Source organism: Callorhinus ursinus, unplaced genomic scaffold (assembly GCF_003265705.2).
Source record: "Callorhinus ursinus isolate GAN/ISIS: 27379988/994484 unplaced genomic scaffold, GSC_fseal_2.0 scaffold99, whole genome shotgun sequence".
Lineage (NCBI taxonomy): Eukaryota > Metazoa > Chordata > Mammalia > Carnivora > Otariidae > Callorhinus > Callorhinus ursinus.
This window is the reverse complement of record NW_027397161.1, coordinates 216,612-237,368: the sequence shown is the minus strand read 5'-3', so window position 1 is coordinate 237,368 and position 20,757 is coordinate 216,612. Positions and strand designations below refer to the sequence as shown.

At 45.8% G+C, this 20,757-nt stretch overlaps 1 protein-coding gene and 1 pseudogene across 1 annotated transcript in view; both read right to left on the bottom strand.

The window, feature by feature from the left end:
- UBE3C (ubiquitin protein ligase E3C) overlaps nt 1-20,757 on the bottom strand; it is a 118,998-nt gene that overhangs the window by 28,288 nt on the left and 69,953 nt on the right. Inside the window, exon 18 of the mRNA XM_025859133.2 lies at nt 15,419-15,666. Coding sequence (XP_025714918.1) covers nt 15,419-15,666 — 248 coding nt within the window. The remainder of the gene's footprint in view (nt 1-15,418; nt 15,667-20,757) is intronic.
- LOC112813892 (10 kDa heat shock protein, mitochondrial pseudogene) lies at nt 15,722-16,247 on the bottom strand (annotated as a pseudogene).

The window sequence follows — 20,757 nt, the reverse complement described above, 5'->3', positions numbered from 1 at the left end:
CCCACGAGTGGAAAACACAGTCTCTGACTGGGATTACAGTGGATTTTCAGGACCATAAGCTCCCACAGGGCAGAAAACACCCCTCATCCTTAACACCCAGGTCTATGTACAACATACGGCATCCAATCATTCAAGAGACATTTATTAAGTGCCAACTATGTGCTAGGGACTACTTTCTACACTGGAATTCTACAACCGTGAATTTCTTCACAAAAACCCATTTCTTCTCTTTTGAGACACTTCAGGTTATGCAAAACTACATGTGTCACGATTCATTTCAAACCCCTGGGTCTTCACAGTCCTCCCCCAGAGATCTTTCCACAGTGCTTGCTGCTTTGGTCAACACGGCGGCAGCGACACTGAATGTCAAGGTGTTAGGAAGCAATGCCCCGAGTTCCCATGTATCTCCCGTGCGCGGTCACCACCCACCACGGTGAGGCAGCCCCTCGAGCTCCACACTCCCTCACACTCTTGGGCACCCTACAGTGCTTCTTCAAATAGTGGTTCGGGGCGCCTGGGTGGCTCAGTCCTTAAGCGTCTGCCTTTGGCTCAGGTCATGGTCCCAGGGTCCTGGGATCGAGCCCCGCATCGGGCTCCCTGCTCTGCGGGAAGCCTGCTTCTCCCTCTCCCGCTCCCCTTGCTTGTGTTCCCTCTCTCGTGTTCTGTCAAATAAATAAAATAAAATCTTTTAAAAAAACAGAACAACAAAAAACAGTTCTTCAGAAAACCCGTGGGGGAGCCCGGGTGGGAGACGAAAGTTCACTTCTCAATCCTGTTTTCCCTGTTGCGCATGCAGAAATGAAGCTGCGGCGTGGTGAGTCTGACGAGCTGAGCGCTGAGGCTCCCCTGCTGTGTGCGCGTTTACCGCGCGCTTCCAGGCTCCCGCTCCACGCGAGACACGGCTCCCTCGCTCCGCCCGCCCTGCCCACAGACGCACTTCTGGAAGATCAAGAACCAAAAGGGCTCGCCAAAGTGACACACCGCAAGAAGTAGCTAGCTGGGAGTTTCAGGACAGTTGTTACATCCCTGCTTCTCAAAGATTTATCAGGAATTTAGAAGAATGCCAAGGCCCGGTTAAGGTACCCCACATGGCAGAACCATTTCACTAACTAAAAGGAAACGTTTTTCAGGTTTGAAGATTCTTTTGCCGCACAGGATAATAAAATATACACGGAAATCTGTCACACTACCGCCCTTGAAATTTGAGGTTACGGACGTCCCTCCAGGGTAAATAACTTAGTCATCGCCAGGTGCTGAGAACCTTCTCCACAAGGTGAGGAGACACAGGACCCATGGCTCTTGCAAAATCACCGCATCATACTGTTTTTTGGTAATGGCTTTATTGAGATGATTCACATACCCGACAATTCACCCCATTTAAAGCGAACAATTCAGTGGCTCTTATTGTGACTGAGTTATGCAACCATCAGCACAATTATTCATTTTTGAACATTTTCATCCCCCCCCCCCCCAAAAGAAACCCTTTACCCCTTCGTGGTCCTCATTTCTCCCACCCTCCCAGCCTGGGACGATCATTAATCTACTTTCTCACTTCACAGATTTCCGTCTCTGGACATTTCAGAGATGGAATCCTATAACGGTGACCTTCTGTGATTCGATTTCTTCACGGGGCCTGTTTTGTTCGGCGGTCATAGTGGCTGTCGGGACTTCATTCCTTTCCGTGGCCAAATCAACTCCTGTAGTATGGAAAGACCAATTCTGTTCTTCGTCAGATGACAGACATTTGACTCATTTCTCCCTCTAGGCTGTTGTAGAGAATGCTACAGTGAACACTTCTTGCCGAACATAGGTTGGTTGAGTCAAAAGGTAACTGTGTAACCGTGGATTGTCCAGTCCGTTTTCCCGAGGGGCCCCACTGTGTCACATTCACTCTTTATCCCCACGCGGGGGCAGCCCAGTTTCTCCACATCCTTGCCAGCACTGGGATGGTCTTTGTGACTCTTTCCGTCCTCCTGAGTGTGAAGTGGTCTTGCATTGTGGTTTTGATGTGCATTTTCCTGATGACTAATGATGGTGAGCATCTTTTCATGTGCTTATTGCTCATTTATCTTCTTTGGAGAAATATCTATTCAGATCCTTTGCCCATTTTAAAATTAGTTTGTCTTTTTATTAGAGTCCTTTCTATATCCTAGTACAAGTCTCTTATCTGATATGATTTACAAATACTTTCTCCTTTTAGTGGGTTGTCCTTTCAGTTTCTTGATGGTGTTCTTTGAAGCAAAAAAGTTTTTGATGAAATCCAACCTATTTTCTTCTTTTTGTGTTCTTGGTTTCATTTCTAAGAAACCGTACTATTCCTGACAATAGTGCAACGTTTAGCACTGTTTGCAGGATGGGCTGTGCTTTTTTTTTTTTTTAAAGGTTTTTTATTTGAGAGAGAGAGAGAGAGAGAGGGAGAGAGAGCATGCGGAGGGGCAGAGGGAGAAAAGTCGACTCTGCTAAGTGGGAGCCCGACACAGGCTGATCCCACGACCCTGAGTTCATAACTTGAGCCAAAATCAAGAGCTGGATGCTTCAGGGACTGGCCACCCAGGCGCCCCGAGTGCTGTGCTCTCTGTACTCCTCAGCACCCTTCCCCTTTGGTGGTGGTTTGCTCGGTCGCACTCTTGCACCAGTGGGAAAAGTGAGGTAGGGACCCCTCCCTGTTTCTGACTGCCACTTCACACCATGCCTGCCACCCCCCGTCCCTGGCATCGACTCTCCTGCTGCTGGGCCAGAGTACCCACGGCAGTTCCTCCCGTGGCTGCCAGCTCCCTGCCCTTGACCCTGACCCCGTGGCCATCGCCCGTCCACTCTCGTGTGCCTTTCTGTCGCTCTGCCCCACGCAGGCACCCAGTCTTCAGGCCTGTCCTGGAAGCACTGCTGCAGGTAACTGAGTGTCCCTCCCGGATCTGATTTCAATCTCCCCACACTCTGAGTCCTTCCCACCCGGTCCATGCGGCCCCACGGCCAATAATGTCATACCTTTCTTGCTGCCCTGCCCTCGGATCCTCATGAAGAGCCTCCTCTCCACAGCCCAGATTTAAACGTTCATGGCTGTACTCAGCTCTTGTGCCCTCGATTCCCCTGTACCCAGCTCGCCCTGTCTTATACTCGCCCGGGTTCAACCTGCCGCCACACCGGTGTCTGTGCCTGGATTCCCCCCCACGCCCCCCTGCAATGATGCTGCCAGCCTCAAGGGAGCCTGAGGGCAGCTGGCAGTCCTGCTGGGCTTCCCTGGCCTGGCAATCCTCACACTCAGCAGGGACCCACCCCACAGCTCTGGGCCCAGCAGGCCGGGGGCAGAGTCCATGAAAAGGCTTGACTGACAAGCCCCATGCAGCACCCCTTATCGCTGTTCTGGGAGCCACTCTGAGACCCCTGCCTCCTCCTCATCTCACCGTTGCTCCCCACCTTCACCCGGCCAAAGGCTGCCTACTGCCTCAGGACAGTGGACGCGCTCAGAGCTCGTGGGCTCCCACCTCCCACAACCCTGCCCCACACTCGGCCTCGGCTTCCCACACAAACTGACCATGCGCGTCCTGGACTGAGCGCCAGAGCCTGCCAGCCACCTTCTCTAGGATGCTCCTTCAGCAGTCCCTGTCTGCACAGCCACATCGGCAGCAAACACGCGTGCCTGCTCTCTTCTTGAAAACAACAACTCAGCTCCATCAAGCCCACACTTTTCAGCTACTGCTGAGATTTTCTTTACACAAAGACTCAAGAGCTGTCCCACCCGCCAACCCTTTCCTCCTGTAACCATGCAGAAGTCGGCTGCGGCAGACTGCCCCGGTCCTGAGTGCGGACCCACTCCGTCAAAGCACTCAGTCCCGGGAAGAAAAACTTAGCAGCCCGCCGCCCCCCACCCCAAGGAGAAAGAATCTGATGCCCAACAACAGAAACTGGTTTTGCCTGTTTCTGAGCTTATATAAACGGAGTCCTACAGAATGTACTCCTTCTTTTACTCACATTAGGTCTGTGCTGTTCTTCCACATTGTTGTGAACAGTTCTGGTTTGGTCATTCCGGACTTCACGTAAATATCCCACAGTTTATTACCGGCCGTACTTCTGAAGGGCATCTGGGCAGTTCAGTTTGGGGTTATATAATGTAGCGTCACTGGAGCCATTCTTATACACGTATTTTGGCAAATATACGTACGTATTTCTGCTGGGGTGCAGCTACAGAGGAACAGGATTTGGTACATAATAAGGTATTTCTGGAAGACACTGCTTCCATGTGCTGAGGCTCTGGCCTCCACCCTCCAGGCAAGCTTCTTGAACACACTGTGAATGCTCACTTCTCAGCCCCTATTGTCCTGACATATGAATAGCATCTGGCACTATTCATCATTCTCTCTCCCTTGAAACACTGTCTTGATTTGGCCTCGGAAATACCACACTTGCCTAGTTTGCTCCCTGCATCTCCAGCGGCTTCCCCTGACCTTCAGTGGCTACAATCTCCTGCAGTCTCTGAACTCTCCACCTGGCCCAGGACTCAGTTCTTCAGTGCTTTCTTTTCTCTAGCTACACTCACTCCCTGGGTGACACCCCCCAGTCTCACCACCTCAAGTACCACCTGAACGGTGATGGCTCGCTCAGCTCAGACCTCGCCCCTCAACTCAAGGCCCAAAGATTCAACTGCATACTTAGCAGACGTCTCAGGACCTAAGGAAAAACAAACATCTCATCATCCCTTCCCAAGTCCCCCCACTGTGGTCGTCGATACCTCTATCCTCTGGTTCTCAGAACAAAATCTGTAGAGCCCCGCTGTCTCTCTCTCTCCCTCAAATCCCAACATCCCCCTCGGGTCTTCTCTCCAGCACTACTTCCCAGGAAAATGGCCTCAATATAATGATACTGATCTGCGTTTAACTAGTGTTTGGGAGTGCTTAAAATTTATGACAAGGGATATCTCAATAGTAAGCAAGCTCTACTTTATTCAGGAGCAGAAAGAATTTTGGTAAATATCTCAGAGGGGCTAAAACTACAATGATACTTTTAGGAGTGGAATCAACTGAATTCTGGAACATACTTGCTATTTTTACCATACAATCTAACTTACTTTTATTTCACATATAATTTTTTTTTTTTAAAGATTTTATTTATTTATTTGAGAGACAGAGAGAATGAGAGAGAAAGCACATGAGATGGGGGGAGGGTCAGAGGGAGAAGCAGACTCCCCGCTCAGCAGGGAGCCCGATGCGGGACTCGATCCAGGGACTCCAGGATCATGACCTGAGCCGAAGGCAGTCGCTTAACCAACTGAGCCACCCAGGCGCCCTTATTTCACATATAATTTTGAAAAAATAAAATGAACTTAGAAAACTATGGCCCTGACTGATGGGAGGAGTCATCTGCAGAGGGGTGAGCACTTGGTTGTTAAAGGGAAAGGCTGTAAACCGTGAGTATCAGGGAGCTGTGAAGAGGCCGGTTCGATCTTCAGAAGGGGCAGGAGTCCAATAAAGTAGCCACTTGTAAGTTATTATGGTCTTTGATTTTTCTGCTTCCAAAAAAAGTTGAAGGTCAACAAGAGCAAACTCATAATGAACCGTCCACTGTGGATAATTGGGAGATTCAGAGAAAGCTTGCTTGTGAAATTTGCTGACATCAAAGTAAAAAAGTCTTAACATTGATTGGAAGGCTTGCGCTAAGCACAGAATGATCAAGTATTTGCTGAATATTATGTTTAAAAAATCTAGGGGAAAAGATATATTAACTTTAGAGACAAGAGCACTTAGTCCAATGACAATCAGATGAAGAAGCTCAATTACACTGACCCTTAATGAGTTTGAGAGTTCAAAACAAGATATTATAAAAGAGAAGCTTTGCCATTTACAGACCAAGGTAACTTAAATCACTAGTACTCACTTCAATCCACACTTTCAAAGGCTCAGCAAATTCAGTGAGCATTTTACAAAAGGACTCTAATGATATAAAAGAACAAATTTTCCCAAGTCTCAAAAATCTCAGGATAGGGGCGCCTGGGTGGCTCAGTTGGTTAAGTGACTGCCTTCGGCTCAGGTCATGATCCCAGAGTCCCGGGATCAAGTCCCACATCGGGCTCCCAGCTCAGCGGGGAGGCTGCTTCTCCCTCTGACCCTCTCCCCTCTCATGCTGTTTCTCTCTAATAAATAAATAAAATTTTCAAAAAAAAAATCTCAGGATAAACTGTTAACTATTACACTCTGCTACATTAAGTGTACACTGTATTCTACTAAAACAAAAAATTATAAGCCACGTGAAAGTTTCAGGGTCTGCTAATTAAAAATTGGAAATACATGACCAAGATATTATCAAATAATCTATTTATAGGCATCTTGTTCCAATTAAATCAATAATCTGAAGCAAGGGGGGGAAAAGCCATTTTCAAATAGAATTCAAATATGATAAAAGATTTCCTTCAATAAATTTCTGAACTTAATTGGCTTAAATGGACCTAGGTGCTTCTATCTGTAAAAAAAAAAGTTCAAGATGACATTACCACATCCTTGAGCTGTTTATTTATTCCCTGTCTCAAGCCTGATTTACAGGCGATAAAATGCAATCAAGACCCACACCAGCAGCAGGAATCATCTGCTAATGGAACTTCTAATTGAGAAGTGACCAGTGACATGAGGTAATTCTTTTATGTAGGATTGCTCTTGAAGACCTCTTTGCACTTTATCACAGTAAACAATCACTAACATATGCATTAAAGAAAATTTAAATACATTATGACCCAATAAATATCATAATCAATCAATACACAATTTTCTTCCCCTAAGGATTTAATGTGCAGATACCACACTATTAGGGCTATACCGTCCATGCTAAGATCTGGGCAATTTTTAACATGTTGGTACAAAGTTTAACCATTTGTAATCACATAATAATCAGATGTTTCAGAAACTAGTATTTCCTTAGGAATTTCCAGAAAATGCAGAAAATTATGTAAGTAAAATCTTCAATACGTGGAACTAAATTATCTACCACCCTCCTATGACTAGAGTTTTGCTACTGGTTCTGTCTAACCTTTACTACTTTAAAGAGCTTTACTGAGATACAATTTACATAAACTTTATTTTGGGAGACAATTCTCCGTGGAATCTGGTACAGAGATACGTATTCTGAAGCAGAGGAGTAAGAGTGATCTATTATCTGCTCTGACTCCACAATGAAACCGCTTCCTCACAACATCTGCAGCTGGGAGCACGGCCATAAGCAGAGGGGAAAAATGAGTTTATCCTCACCAAACTTATGTAACTACTGGCCAGAAAACTTCAGTGAACCAGGACCGTCTAATCATCTTGCCTCTGTATTAATCAAGATTGGATAATTTATACATTCAAAAAGAAAATACAATACCAAATTTAGTAAGATTTAACTCATGCAAATAAAATCACCTCCTCTGTTGTCTCTAACCGCACTGTGTGAGAAGCACTGAATTCAGGGGGACCCGGCTGGCTCAGTCAGTGGAGTGTGCCACTCTTCACCTCGGGGTCATGAGTTCAAGCCCCAAGCTGGGGGCAGAGATTACTTAAATAAATAAAAAATAAATACTTAAAAGATTTAATGGGGTATCTCAGTTTAGTCTAGCAAAATAAAGGCTCACCATTATTATTTTAAAATTTAATTTTATTACTATTAATTTAGGAGATTCTTGGGCTCACCTTAGAAAGAACTAGTGCATCATTTCAAAGATTTTCATGAAATGGGTTATGAAACGTATTCTTGTCCGGGAGGAGCTGAAGCTGAGTCACGGGGACCACTGCCAGAGAGAGACGGTATCTCATGGAGAACGGACACCAAAGCCAGCATGCGGCTTCAGGTGCAGAGACAGGTTATGTCTTTAAATGAATTAAAGTAGAACATGATCTGTTTGACAGTTATGTTAAAGGAATTTAACACCAGGCCAATGTCTGAAATTTGTCTCTGAAATAACAAGGAGAGCCTAAAGAAACATATGTACACAATGATGAGGTTAAGTTAGAGCCCATCTCTAAACTTAAGCAACACTTAAGAGTCTCTATTATTAAAGTAGCAACATTTGGAATCAGAACAAATGAATAATAATGGGCCTCCATCCGTGCATCTCAGATATACAAATAAAGGAGTATGATTTTTATACTGAGGACCTACCGGTTCCCTTCCACCACCCCTCTGCACTGTTAGGCCGGGGGCTCTATTACCATTTGTCATTAACAAATACACACACAATACTGACTACACACGTAATCAAAACAATGCCACACTGGCATATGGCTAGACAGAGGTCAATGAAACAAAACTGAGAGTTCAGAAATAAACCCTTACATTCATGGTCAACTGATTCTTGACAAGGGAACCAGGTCAGTCTTCTTAACAAATGGTGCTGGGACAACTGGATACCTACATGCAAAGGAATCAAGTGGGACCCCTAACTCACACCATCTACAAAAATTAACCCAAAATGATGTGTAACTGGAAAGAGAGGAGCTTGTCTGGCCCCTGAAAATTTAAAAATAAAATAAAATCCTTAATCATACCATAAAAAAATTAGGTAAAAATGGATTAAAGACCTAAATATAAGAACTAAAACTATGAGACTCTTAGAAGAACACATACAGGTGTAAATCTGTGACCTTGGATTAAAACCGTGTGACCATGGTTTCTTAGATAAGACTGCAAAAGCTCAGGCAACAAAAGAAAGATAAATGCATTAAGACTTCATTAAAATTAAAAACTCGGGCGCCTGGGTGGCTCAGTTGGTTAAGCGACTGCCTTCGGCTCAGGTCATGATCCTGGAGTCCCGGGATCGAGTCCCACATCGGGCTCCCTGCTCAGCAGGGAGTCTGCTTCTCCCTCTGACCCTCTTCCCTCTCATGCTCTCTATTTCTCATTCTCTCTCTCTCAAATAAATAAATAAATCTTTAAAAAAAAATAAAATTAAAAACTCTGGAGCTTCAAAGGCCACCATCAAGAAAGCGAAAGACAACCCACACAATGGGAGAAAATACTTGCAAATCATGATGAGGGTGATAAGGGATTTAAAACTAGACTATATAAAGGACTTAATATAAGACAACTCAATTTAGGAAATGGACAATGGACTTGAAGGGACCTTTCTGCACAGAAGACATGAAGCGCACAAAAAATGCCCAACATCACTTGTCATCAGGGAAATCAAAAGCATAATGAGATACTATTTCACGCCCACCAGGATGGTTCTAAGAAAATACACAAAAATAAAGAAAGTAAATAAAATAAAGAGACTAAACAGACAATCTTAAGTGTTGCCAAGGTGTGGCGAAACCGGAACCCTCAAACATTGCTGGCGGGACCGTAAAAGGTTGTAAACACTTTGACGGCAGAATCACCGGATGAGTCCGCACTTCCAATCCTTGGTACAGATTTCTCTCAGGTAAGAGAAATGCACACATATGTCCACACAAAACCTTGTGCAGATGGTCCCCGACTCAGGATTTTTCGACCTCACGATGGTGCGAAAGCGATACACACTCAGCAGAAACCGTGCTCCAAGTTCTGAATGTGGCTCTCTTCCCGGGCTAGCGATACGCGGTTTCGTGGTCTGATCCTCCCCCGGTGATGCCGGGCGGGGGCCGCAGTTCCCAGCTGCCACGCGATCACGGGGGGCCACGGCCGATACACCGACAGCCGTCTGCACCCACACAGCTGGCCCGGCCGTCACTCTCAGGACAGCGTGCCGTGCATTCCAGGAGATATTCGATACTTTACTGTCAAATAGGTTTCGTGTTATGGGACTTTGCCCAACTGTGGGCTAGTGTGAGCGCTCTGAGCACACTTAAAGTGGGCTGGGCTACACTGTGATGTCTGCTAGGTTAGGTGTGTGAAATGCATTTTCAACATCTCATATTTTCAATTTACGATGGGTTTTTATCGGGATGTAACCCCATCCTAACTCAGGGAAGGTCGGTACACAAATGTTCATAGCAGCATTTATCATAATAGCCAAAGGGTGAGAACACCCAAATGTCCATCGATGGATGAATGCATAAACAAAATGTCTTATATCCACACAATGGAATATCATTCAGCTATAAAGAAGAAGTTCTGACACATGCTACGATGTTGAGGAACCCTGAAAACATTCTGTTAAGTCAAAGAAACCACTCACAAAAGGCCATGAATTGTAGGCTCCGTTTCTATGAAATGTCCGGAACAGACAAATCCACAGAGACGGTAGATGAGTGGCGGCCTAGGGCTGGCGGGGAACAGCTGCCAATGTGCGAAGAGTTCTCCTGTCCAGGACGATGCAACCGCCCTGAAAGGAAACTGGTGACGGCTGCACACCTCCGTGAACATGTTAAAAACCACCGAACAGTACACTTTAAAAGGCTGAATTTTATGGAATGTGAATTATATTTCAAAAAAGCTGTTATCTATTCATTTTTTTATTTTTATTTTTTTTTAAAGATTTTATTTTATTATTTATTTGAGAGAGAGAGAATGAGAGATAGAGAGCACGAGAGGGAAGAGGGTTAGAGGGAGAAGCAGACTCCCTGCAGAGCAGGGAGCCTGATGTGGGACTCGATCCCAGGACTCCAGGATCATGACCTGAGCCGAAGGCAGTCGCTTAACCAACTGAGCCACCCAGGCGCCCATGTTATCTATTCATTTTTTTAAAAGTCAGTGCATGATCTGCTTTGCAGACACTGATTTATAAGTTGCTTCTCAAATGGGCAACTCCAAGGTGAACAATGGCAGGTCTGTTTCATAGGTAGAGAGAACAGAGAACAGAGCTACAAATCTGATCTATAAGAAATTTTACTATACAGCTGAAAATGATGATAGTTCTGATTAATTCTCACAGAAAATAATGATGATAGCAACATTAACTTCTTAATTATTTACTTAAGGATGACAGACCCATTAATCACAATTCCTACATACTGAGTCCGTGAATAGCACGCATTGGATTTACCCCTCGGCTTGACGTCACCGTAGGGGGCACCACTTCGTCCCTCACAGTCCCCATCCTCCCAACCTCATAGCAGGGGGTCACTGTTCACCTCCTGACCTTGATACACTTTCTTCCCTTCTAACACCCCGTCTTCTTTGATCTCCCTCCCCACACGGCCACTCCCTGCAGTCTCTCTGGATGCCAAAGCACCAAGGGCTGAATCCTCAGGCTGGCTGTTCATCCTTCCATCAGCCAGGCACCCATGCCAGCAACAGCTCACCTTCTGACCTTCCTTACTCACCCAGTCTACACCAAGACCATCCCCTGGCCCACCTTCCTTGCTCATGACACCTGAAGCCAACACCTCCATGTGTGCTTTAGAGCCGCTCAACACGGCAGTCACAGGCCACCAATGGCCACTTACACCCAAACTGATTGAGAACTACATGGTACATGTAATTCCCTGAACTAGCCCCGTGCCGGCTAGACACCATGCCACGCCACGCAGACAGTTCTCTTGGAGCATGGCGGCTCACTAGTCCCTTGCTGTGTCTTTCCCAGCATGCTAAGTCATCCCTCTCACCTGGCTCTTTATCGACATTTTACCTGCACAAAGCTACGCTATCTTTGAAAACCAACCCACCTATTCTTTTTTTTTTTAAAAGATTTTTATTTATTTATTGAGAGAGAGAGAAAGAGAATGGTAGAGAGAGAGCATGAGAGGGAAGAAGGTCAGAGGGAGAAGCAGACTCCCCGCCGAGCAGGGAGCCCGATGCGGGACTCGACCCCGGGACTCCAGGATCATGACCTGAGCCGAAGGCAGTCGCTTAACCAACTGAGCCACCCAGGCGCCCCCCAACCCACCTATTCTTTTCTGGAACATGTTCTTTCTCTGGGGATCCTCTCTCTCCTTCCCTTCAGAGTGAAGCCTTCTGAAAAGGCCACCGACACTCTTTTCTGCTCTTATACCTTCGCTCTTCTTCACCCGACAGCAAACTCATTTTTCTCAAACCACTCCACTAAAAACATCACCAGGGACAACCCCACACCCATCAGCTGATGAATGTGGTTGTCACAGAAGGGAACATGATTTGGTAAAACCAGAAGCGAAGTGTTGACACAGACGTGTACACCTCTGGTGATCCTTGGACACATGACGCCAGGTGAAGGAAGCCAGTCACTAAAGGCCACGTAGATGTGGTGCAATTACATGAAATGTCCAGAACAGGACACTCTATGGAGACTAAAGGTAAGTTAGCGCTTGCCTAGGGTCTGGGAAGGGGAAAGGAGAGCCGTTAACAGACACAGGAGATGAATGTTCCAAATGTGTCGGAGGTGACGGCTGCACAACCCTCACTACACTGGAACTATTGAACCGTACACTTGAAAAGCATTCATTCATTCATTCCTTCGTTCATTCATTCATTCATTCAAGTGATCTCTACAGCCAACGTGGGGCTCAAACTCATGACCCCAAGATCAAGGGTTGCATGCTCCACCGACTGAGCCAGCCAGGCGCCCTGAATCGCACATCAAGTGGGCAAATTTCAGGTATGTGAATCGTATCTCAATAAAGCAGTTCTAAGAAAACGCGCCAGGGAAAGAAAGACTTGCGGACACATCCCGTGGTCACTCTTCAGTCTCCACTGAGCTCACAGCATCACACTGAGGACCTACGCCAGTGTCCCAGACCCTTAACTCTTAATTCTTGAGTCTCACCCTCTAAAATCCATTCGCCCCATGTTGTCTCCTTACAAATGTAGTAAGTCTCAGCCATTGCTCAAAACACTGATTTTCCATGACCCACAGCATGGAGACCATGCGACACAAACGTTCTTTATGATCTGTCTGTTGGCTTAGCCCTACAGCAGGGTCAGCAAACTGTCCTGGAAAGGGCCCCAGAGCACAGGCTTTATTTGGGCTTTGTTCAACTGCCGTTGTAGGGAAAGCAACCAGACAATGTAAATGCTGATCCCTGCTGGAATTCTAACAAAACTTTTTTTTTTTTAACTACAAAGAATAGGAGGCCAGAGGCTGTAGCTTGCTGCCCTCAGTTCCAGAGTGTCACCTCCAGTCATACCTTTGACCTGCAGAAGCTGCACCAATTATGATTCTTGTGTTATAATCCAATCTGTCCCTCAAAATGCGCTAGACAGTAAATATTCTGTATCGGGCATTCCTAACCCACTCTTAAATAGGGGAAACCAAAATGCATTCCCAGACTATCCAAAAACCCTAATGAACTTCCTCCAAATACCATGGAAAACATTTAACTATCTATAACAATACATTAACGATTTTTAAAAAAAATTTTATTTACTTATTTGAGAGAAAGAGAGAGAGAGAGAGAAGCAGACTCCTTGCTGAGTGGAGAGCCCAACATGGGGCTTGATCCCAGGACACTGAGATCACGACCTGAGCCAAGAGCAGGCACTCAATCGACTGAGCCACCCAGGCGCCCCTATTTAATAATAATCTTATTACTGGATATGCTGTGACCCTTTACAGATCCAGGTAGGTTCCATCTTTATTCTATGCTGCGAGATAGATCCCCAGTAATGAAAACAAGGAAGATATCTTCTGAACTGGAGCTGGTAGCTGGCTGAAGCCCCTGTGAGGAGCCAGCATCGCTGGTGGGGAGGACAGGAAGGTGTGCATCCTTCGGTTGAGGAGGGCTAGCAGGGAACCACTGAGCCCTGAGCACTGCGCTCTCTCCAGCACTCCCCTCAGCTCTCAGGATATTAAATCAGGCTTCTGATTCAGACAGTGGGTTTGGGGTAAACCTGTGTCACTGTCACTAGAGTGACTATTTGTTAGCAAGAGTCTGAATACTTGGGGATCCTTGCACGCTGCCCCACATGCATCAGGTTTTCTCTATCCCAGAGTTATGATGAGTGGAACGAATCATTCATTCAAAGAAAAATCAGGAATCAGCTTTTCATTTCCCAGGGAAATGACCTAGATGATTTCCTACCTCATTTAGAACAGTTTATTTTTTTATTTTTTAAATATTTTATTTATTTATCTGAGAGAGAGAAGAGAATGAGAGACAGAGAGCACGAGAGGGAAGAGGGTCAGAAGGAGAAGCAGACTCCCCGCTGAGCAGGGAGCCTGATGCGGGACTCGATCCCGGGACTCCAGGATCATGACCCATGCCGAAGGCAGTCGCTCAACCAACTGAGCAACCCAGGCGCCCTAGAACAGTTTAAGACCTAAGTCTCACTTACTGATGTTACTGGGATATTTACCAGCTGCATCCTGCTAGGATTGGCAACTGTTGACGTGGAATTCGTTTCAAGTATAAAGATGCAAACAAAATAAAATGAAGTAACCCAGAAATATAACCTTGCATATAAATATTCCATTTAAAAATGTTAATAATCAATTAAAAAGAAAAAAACCACTAAATCCCTTTTTTGGACTGCATTTGAGCCACAGGGAAGCAGCCAGCCACCCTTGATTTAGATGGAGTCTCCCCGCCTGCCGTTCCCGCGCTGACATCCTGACCCGCAGGGCGATGGCATTAGGGGGTGGGGCCTGTGGGATGTGGTCGGTGTCCTTACCAAAGGGCCCCCAGCAAGTGAGACACGTGGCATCCCGACCACGAGCTTCCAGCCCCCACAACTGTGAGGGACACAGGTCCGTGAGGTTCTGTTATGGCCGATGAAGGAGCTACAACAGGCTAGGACGGATCTAGTCTATCAGTTTCACCACTAAATAGGACACTTCCACGAGGCTACACACACCATTCATCAATTTTTTCCTTTCATTTACAGGAGTCTGTGTAGCTGGTCCGCAGGTACGTAGCATTCTGGTTACTAGAGCATTTCTATCATGTCATCCTTTTTTTTTTTTTTTAAAGATTTTATTTACTTATTGAGAGAGAGAGAGAGTGAGCAGAGAGAGCATGAGCAGGGGGAGGAGCAGCAGGGGCAGAGGGAGAAGCAGACTCCCCGCCGAGCAGGGAACCCGACACGGGGCTCAATCCCAAGGCTCCGGAATCATGACCGAGCCGAAGGCAGACGCGTCATGGACTGAGCCACCCGGGCGCCCCGATCACGTCATCCTTAATGGCCGTTTTTCCTAGAGTTTGCATACAACATACAGAACACTTAGCCCACACCCAACAACTATGGTCTTCCACCCTGTAGCACTTTACACGTTTACAGAACCTTAAAAGAACCACTTGAACACTATGGACAAGAGCAACGGGGAGACTGACGATATTTCCAAGGTGCACACTGATGGCAAGAGACATCTACCCAGAGACTTCGACAAACAGGGTTTTATAATGTATGTCCCCCAGGTTTTCCAAATGATTTATGTGTGTAACTACTGTGCATGCAACACGTAACGATGAGGTGTTAGTTATTATGTAAAAGAATACTGTTCAGAGTTCACCAAAATTACTTTAGCAATTCTGAATAAACACCTTCAGTGACACAGAGCAACCACATAGAAAGGCAAAACTTCAACATCCTGTGGTCTGGGGTCCATTTCCATACAAAGTTACTTTACCTTTCCAAGCATCCTGCCCAGGAAATAGTAGTGTCTGGCAAAGGAATCTCCCACGAGCATCTGAGCGGCTGGGCTGGGGTACAGGAGCCCCTCATTAGTGGTCTTGAAGAACCCCTGGTTGGGGTTAAATCCTGACTTGAGCAGCTCATTCAGAAACTCTCTGAAAATCCCACCACCATCGATGCCAGCTTCATCCAGGCCATGGGCATTGAGTAAGTGCACACGGATCCGCTTTTTCAAATCAGGCTCTGTGAAAGCAAGGGGGTTAATGGGGAGGAGAAAGGATTTTTTTTTTTTAACCACTCATTTATGCATTTTTATTTACTAATGTTTGTATCAGTACACTAAAACTGAATTTTAGAGACACTGGATATCATTAGTTTGGATACCATTAGTTTATTATAAAAGAGAGACATGAAAATTATTTACATGATGAAAGATTTCACAACTTCACTGGAATGGGCAGCTTCACTTCATGCCATTTTAATAATGATTTCAGTCCACATACTTTCCGAGAATGTCACCATCTCTAAATAAGAAATAATCCTTGTCATCCAGAACTACTTTGGTGCCTTCATATTCTGGGAGAAGAACTTTATCTCCAACTTTCACACTAACTGGTTGAATCTCTCCACCCTTTCCTTTAGAGCCCGATCCAACAGCTACTACTGTTGCTTGCAACACTTTTCCTTGAGATTTTTCTGGAAGCATAATACCTCCTTTGGTTACAGTTTCAGCTGCGCTCCTTTCAACTAAAACTCGGTCAAAGAGGGGAAGAAACTTTCTAAACGCCTGCCCTGCCATGACGCCGACCGCCGCAGTTGGTACCAGGAGAAAGGATTTTAAAAGAAGGCAATAAAATAAGCTGGTATTACAGGAAGTTTTGGGAAGGGGAGCAAGAATATTAGAGATATTTTAATGCAGGACTCAAAAAAAAAAAAATCAATGAGAGTAAAAACAGACGATGAGATGGACCCGTATTTCCCCCAAAGCTGACAACGGGAGAAAGAGAGAAAGAAGTTCATGTATCACACATGGAGGTGAGGGGAGACAGAGCGCTCAGGAGAGAATTAAGTTATCCCTCATATTCTAAAGGACGTGACACTCTAAAACACTCTAAACTACAAGGAGAGGAGAGAGGGAGTTAAGCACATAAGAATACAAGGGGAACAGAAATTGTTACCAGGAAAGGCAAAAAATGAATAAAGGAGACATCAGTGCAACAGTAGAGAGTCTTGGAAAGAGGTGAATGATGCAGGAGAGTCAGAACCCAGAGTCTCCATTTTCATTTCAAAGTGTTATCTGGCTGAAAAAGGTGGAAGTCTTTTTGGTTATAGTGTGCCACAAAGATAAAAACAAAAAAAATTTGCAAAATTGCTTAATTATGCCTGGTATCTTAGAAAAACGTCCAGCCAGGTCCTCAAGAGGACAGTATGGCTGGGCTAACTCCCCTACAGCGATACAACAGACCCCAAATACAAGCCAATGAAAGGGATTCTGCCAAAAGTCAAAACCAGGTGGTCTTCACTGGACAGGCTCTATCAAGGCGCAGGTTTGAAAAAGTAACTGGCACGTCCTTCCTCCTTTCCCCCCTGCGTCCTGCGGGTGCTCTGAATCTCAGCAGGCGGGGAGGGGTGGAGGGGCGGGCCGCTGGGTGAGCGTGGTGGGTGCAGAGCGGCTCGGCCCAGGCGGGCACGTGGCACCAGTGCTCCACGGCTCTCATGAGCGGCTGCCATCTTTCAGGCTTCCTGTGCGGCCACCCCAAACCTCCCAAGGGACAGGGGACCTTGAGAAAACACTCCAGAAAGGGGCTTAGCAGAATACATGTTTGCTAGAGCCTCCAACACGGCGGTGGGCGGGCGTCAGTACTTCCGAAGTCACAGAACCCGGCTGTTCTAGACTATTCTAGAACCTGGCTCAAACAGGGCCAGGACGATTTACTGTATGGACTGACATCTACACCACTGTGCCCAGCAGTACAGACCTCGTCTTCCGCTGAGCCGGCAGGGGAGAGGACAGAGGCTGTGTCGGGTGAGCTCCGCACTAACGCCCATATCTCCCGCAGGACTGAGGCAAACAGATCTAAACCACCTGGTTTCAGCTTGCTCTTGTACTTTGTAAAGGAGTAACGACGACTGAGTATTTACCCCAAGCTAGAAATTACCTAGAATTTTACACACATTACTTCAAGTCCTTTAACAACTTTCTGGGTTAACAATTACCCCCTTCTGGAGGGGCTACATGGGTGGAGGGATGGAGGGCACTTGTGATGAGCACTGGGTGTTGTGTGGAGGTGCTGCATCACCACATTCTACTCCTGAAACAAGTATTACACTGTACATTAACAAACTAGAATTTAAATAAAAACTTGAAGAAGAAGAAAAAAAAAGAATTATCCTCATTCTGCAGTGAGAAAACCAAGTCAAAGGAAGGCTGAGTTATGTATCTACAGACCTATGGCTAACACTGTAAAGGGGATGCTATAATTTAGGTCTATTACCTACAAAGCACAGGCTTTTATACTAAACCATATTCTCTTCTATTTTTAAAATTTAACTATAGTTACATGAAGAACATGCTTTTTACTGATTAGACTCCATGAATATGTTATTTGCATGTATTTTAATTAACAGGATTACAAAATACGTTCAATCTCAAGATCTAGGTAAAATGCCAAGAGAAAACTAAGCGGATAAATTATAGATGCAACACAAAAATACAGCGGATATTTCTCACCTTTATATACTCCTCTTAATACCAAGTTTTAAGGATGAACTTTAAGCATTTGTTTGTCATATGTAATATTTCTTAAACTGATGGTCAGCAGGTAGCAGATTCTGTAAAAATTCTAAGTGTACAAATGCTGTAAGCGGGAACTGCTCCACTGCGGCCCATGCTTTCCCACACTCATTCCACCCGCAGCACCAGCAAGGACAGCGGGAGTGTGTCAGCTTTTGCAGACTCAGTGGCCAGTCACCGAAGTCACCCCTCTAATTTGGCTAGAATTGAGATTCTGTGTTCCCTGAAGCTCATTTCTGTGAACGGTAATATACAACAGCAAAATAATATTTTCAGAATCAAATCTAGCCTGAGATACCTTGCCACTACTTGTTTCTAAGAACAAATTTAAAATATCTACTTATATACTAAGGTTTCAGTGGGGGGGGGGACCTAAGTAAAATGTTACTTTGATTTTACCCTATTATAGTTTGTTCTTCAGGAAAACAATGTCATAAATCCTGCCTGTTAAATGAAACAAAATAAAACCAACTCACACACAAAAGCACAGACACGCAAGGCTCTCAGGAACCGACTACAGTACAGTTCAGAGTCAGCTCTAGCGGATTCTCATCCAAGCTAACGGATGATGATATCAAGAGCTACAGTAGTCCTAGGGCGCCTGGGTGGCTCAGTCGTTGGGCGTCTGCCTTCGGCTCAAGTCATGATCCCAGGGTTCTGGGATCGAGCCCCGCCTCACGCTCCCTGCTCCGCAGGAAGCCTTCTTCTCCCTCTCCCACTCCCCCTGCTTGTGTTCCCTCTCTCGCTGTGCCTCTCTCTGCCAAATAAATAAAATCTTTAAAAAAAAAAAGAGCGATAGTAGTCCTGAGAGTAACTGTGATCGCTTCGCCACGGTCGCACACTGGGGCGGGGTGGGGCAATGAGAGCTTTGTGGAAGCCCGGGGCTGGGGCTGGGACTGGCGCACCGGCACCTGCTGGGCTCCCCACCTCTCTGAGCTCCAGCAGCCAGCTTGGTCATCCACAGGGCCAACACCCACACTCCAGAAAACTGGTCTGAGGGAGACAGCTGGCTCAGTCTTGGAGGTGTGAGTTCAAGCCCCACGTTGGGTGTGGAGATTATATAAATAAATAAAATCTTAAAAAAAAGAGAGACAGGAAGAAAACCATCCTGAGAAGACATGAATACGAGATGATGCGTGTCCATAAAGGCTGGATGCGCTGTGAGGATGAGACAGCACATGGAGCAGTCATATTAACTGATTATGTGTAAATGATCAGCCAACACAGCACCTCACACCAATTTTCCAGAAGTAAAGGCAACATTCTGAGATGATATTTAATTTTACTACTTTCCCTAGCAAAATACCAATTTTAACACATGGCTTAAAAAAATCATGTTTTTTTAAATTTTTTTAAAAATATTTTATTTTAATATTTTACTTATTTATTTGACAGAGAGAGAGAATGAGAGAGAGAGAGCACGAGAGGGAGGAGGGTCAGAGGGAGAAGCAGACTCCCTGCTGAGCAGGGAGCCCGATGCGGGACTCGATCCCAGGACTCCAGGATTATGACCTGAGTCCAAGGCAGACGCTTAACGACTGAGCCACCCAGGGGCCCCTGGACAGTAATGTCTTTAGAAATCATCTACATGAGATAGTTTTAAAATTAATTTAAAATTGCTGATACATACATATTCTCCTTTTGGGCTGAGGAGCTCATTCCAACTCTGGCACGTGGAGGAAGCAAGCCCGCACCAAGTGTGTGCACAGTCGGCTGTGCGCGAACGGCCGAGTCTGTCACTGCTCCCTCTCCTAAATCCCACGGCTTTATAAAACTCTCCGGCATCGACCACCCCTCCATTCTACTCTCAACACTTCTGAGTTGATGGCACATTTACCATCTTGTCTATCGACTGAGTCTTCCCCAGGTTCAATCACAGATCCAACAACTCCTGAGCACCAGCTAGCTGAGGGGGGCAATGGGCAAGGACCCCGTGTGGAGACACAACGCAGCCACTACAACAGCTGATGTATGGGGACCGGATCCCCACGGGGGGAGGCCCAGTTTGTTTCCAAAAGTACGTTGGGCTGGAAGTCAGAGTACCAGATTTTTGCCTCCTTCACAGAGAAGATTTAAAAACATGCTATGCTGGGCAAGAGCACGCTGGTGCAGTGGAGAGCGCACAGCCAGGGGTCAGGACTGAGCTGGTGGTGTCTTGCAGCCCAGATTCCATGACAAAACCACATCCTGTGAATATCAAACCCTCACACACAAAACCTGGGACAGAGAAGGGGCCAGTGACTGATGCTCGCCGTCCTCTGTTATTCCCACAGTATAACACAATCAGCTCTTTAAGAAAAAAATGACCTGAAGTTTTGCTCCCCTAGAAGAGGCAACTGTTCTTTCATTTCTGACACCCTCCCATCACCTCCTAAAGCTGTGCTCCAGATCCTGCCAAGCTTCCATTGTTAATTCCCTGCACTGATCGAGCCCCAATTTCATGCAGTATCATGAATACCATCCTCTGAAGTTAAAATTATTAATATATAAATGATAACACTACACATTTAACACTGGGTGTCAAATAGTCACATGAGACA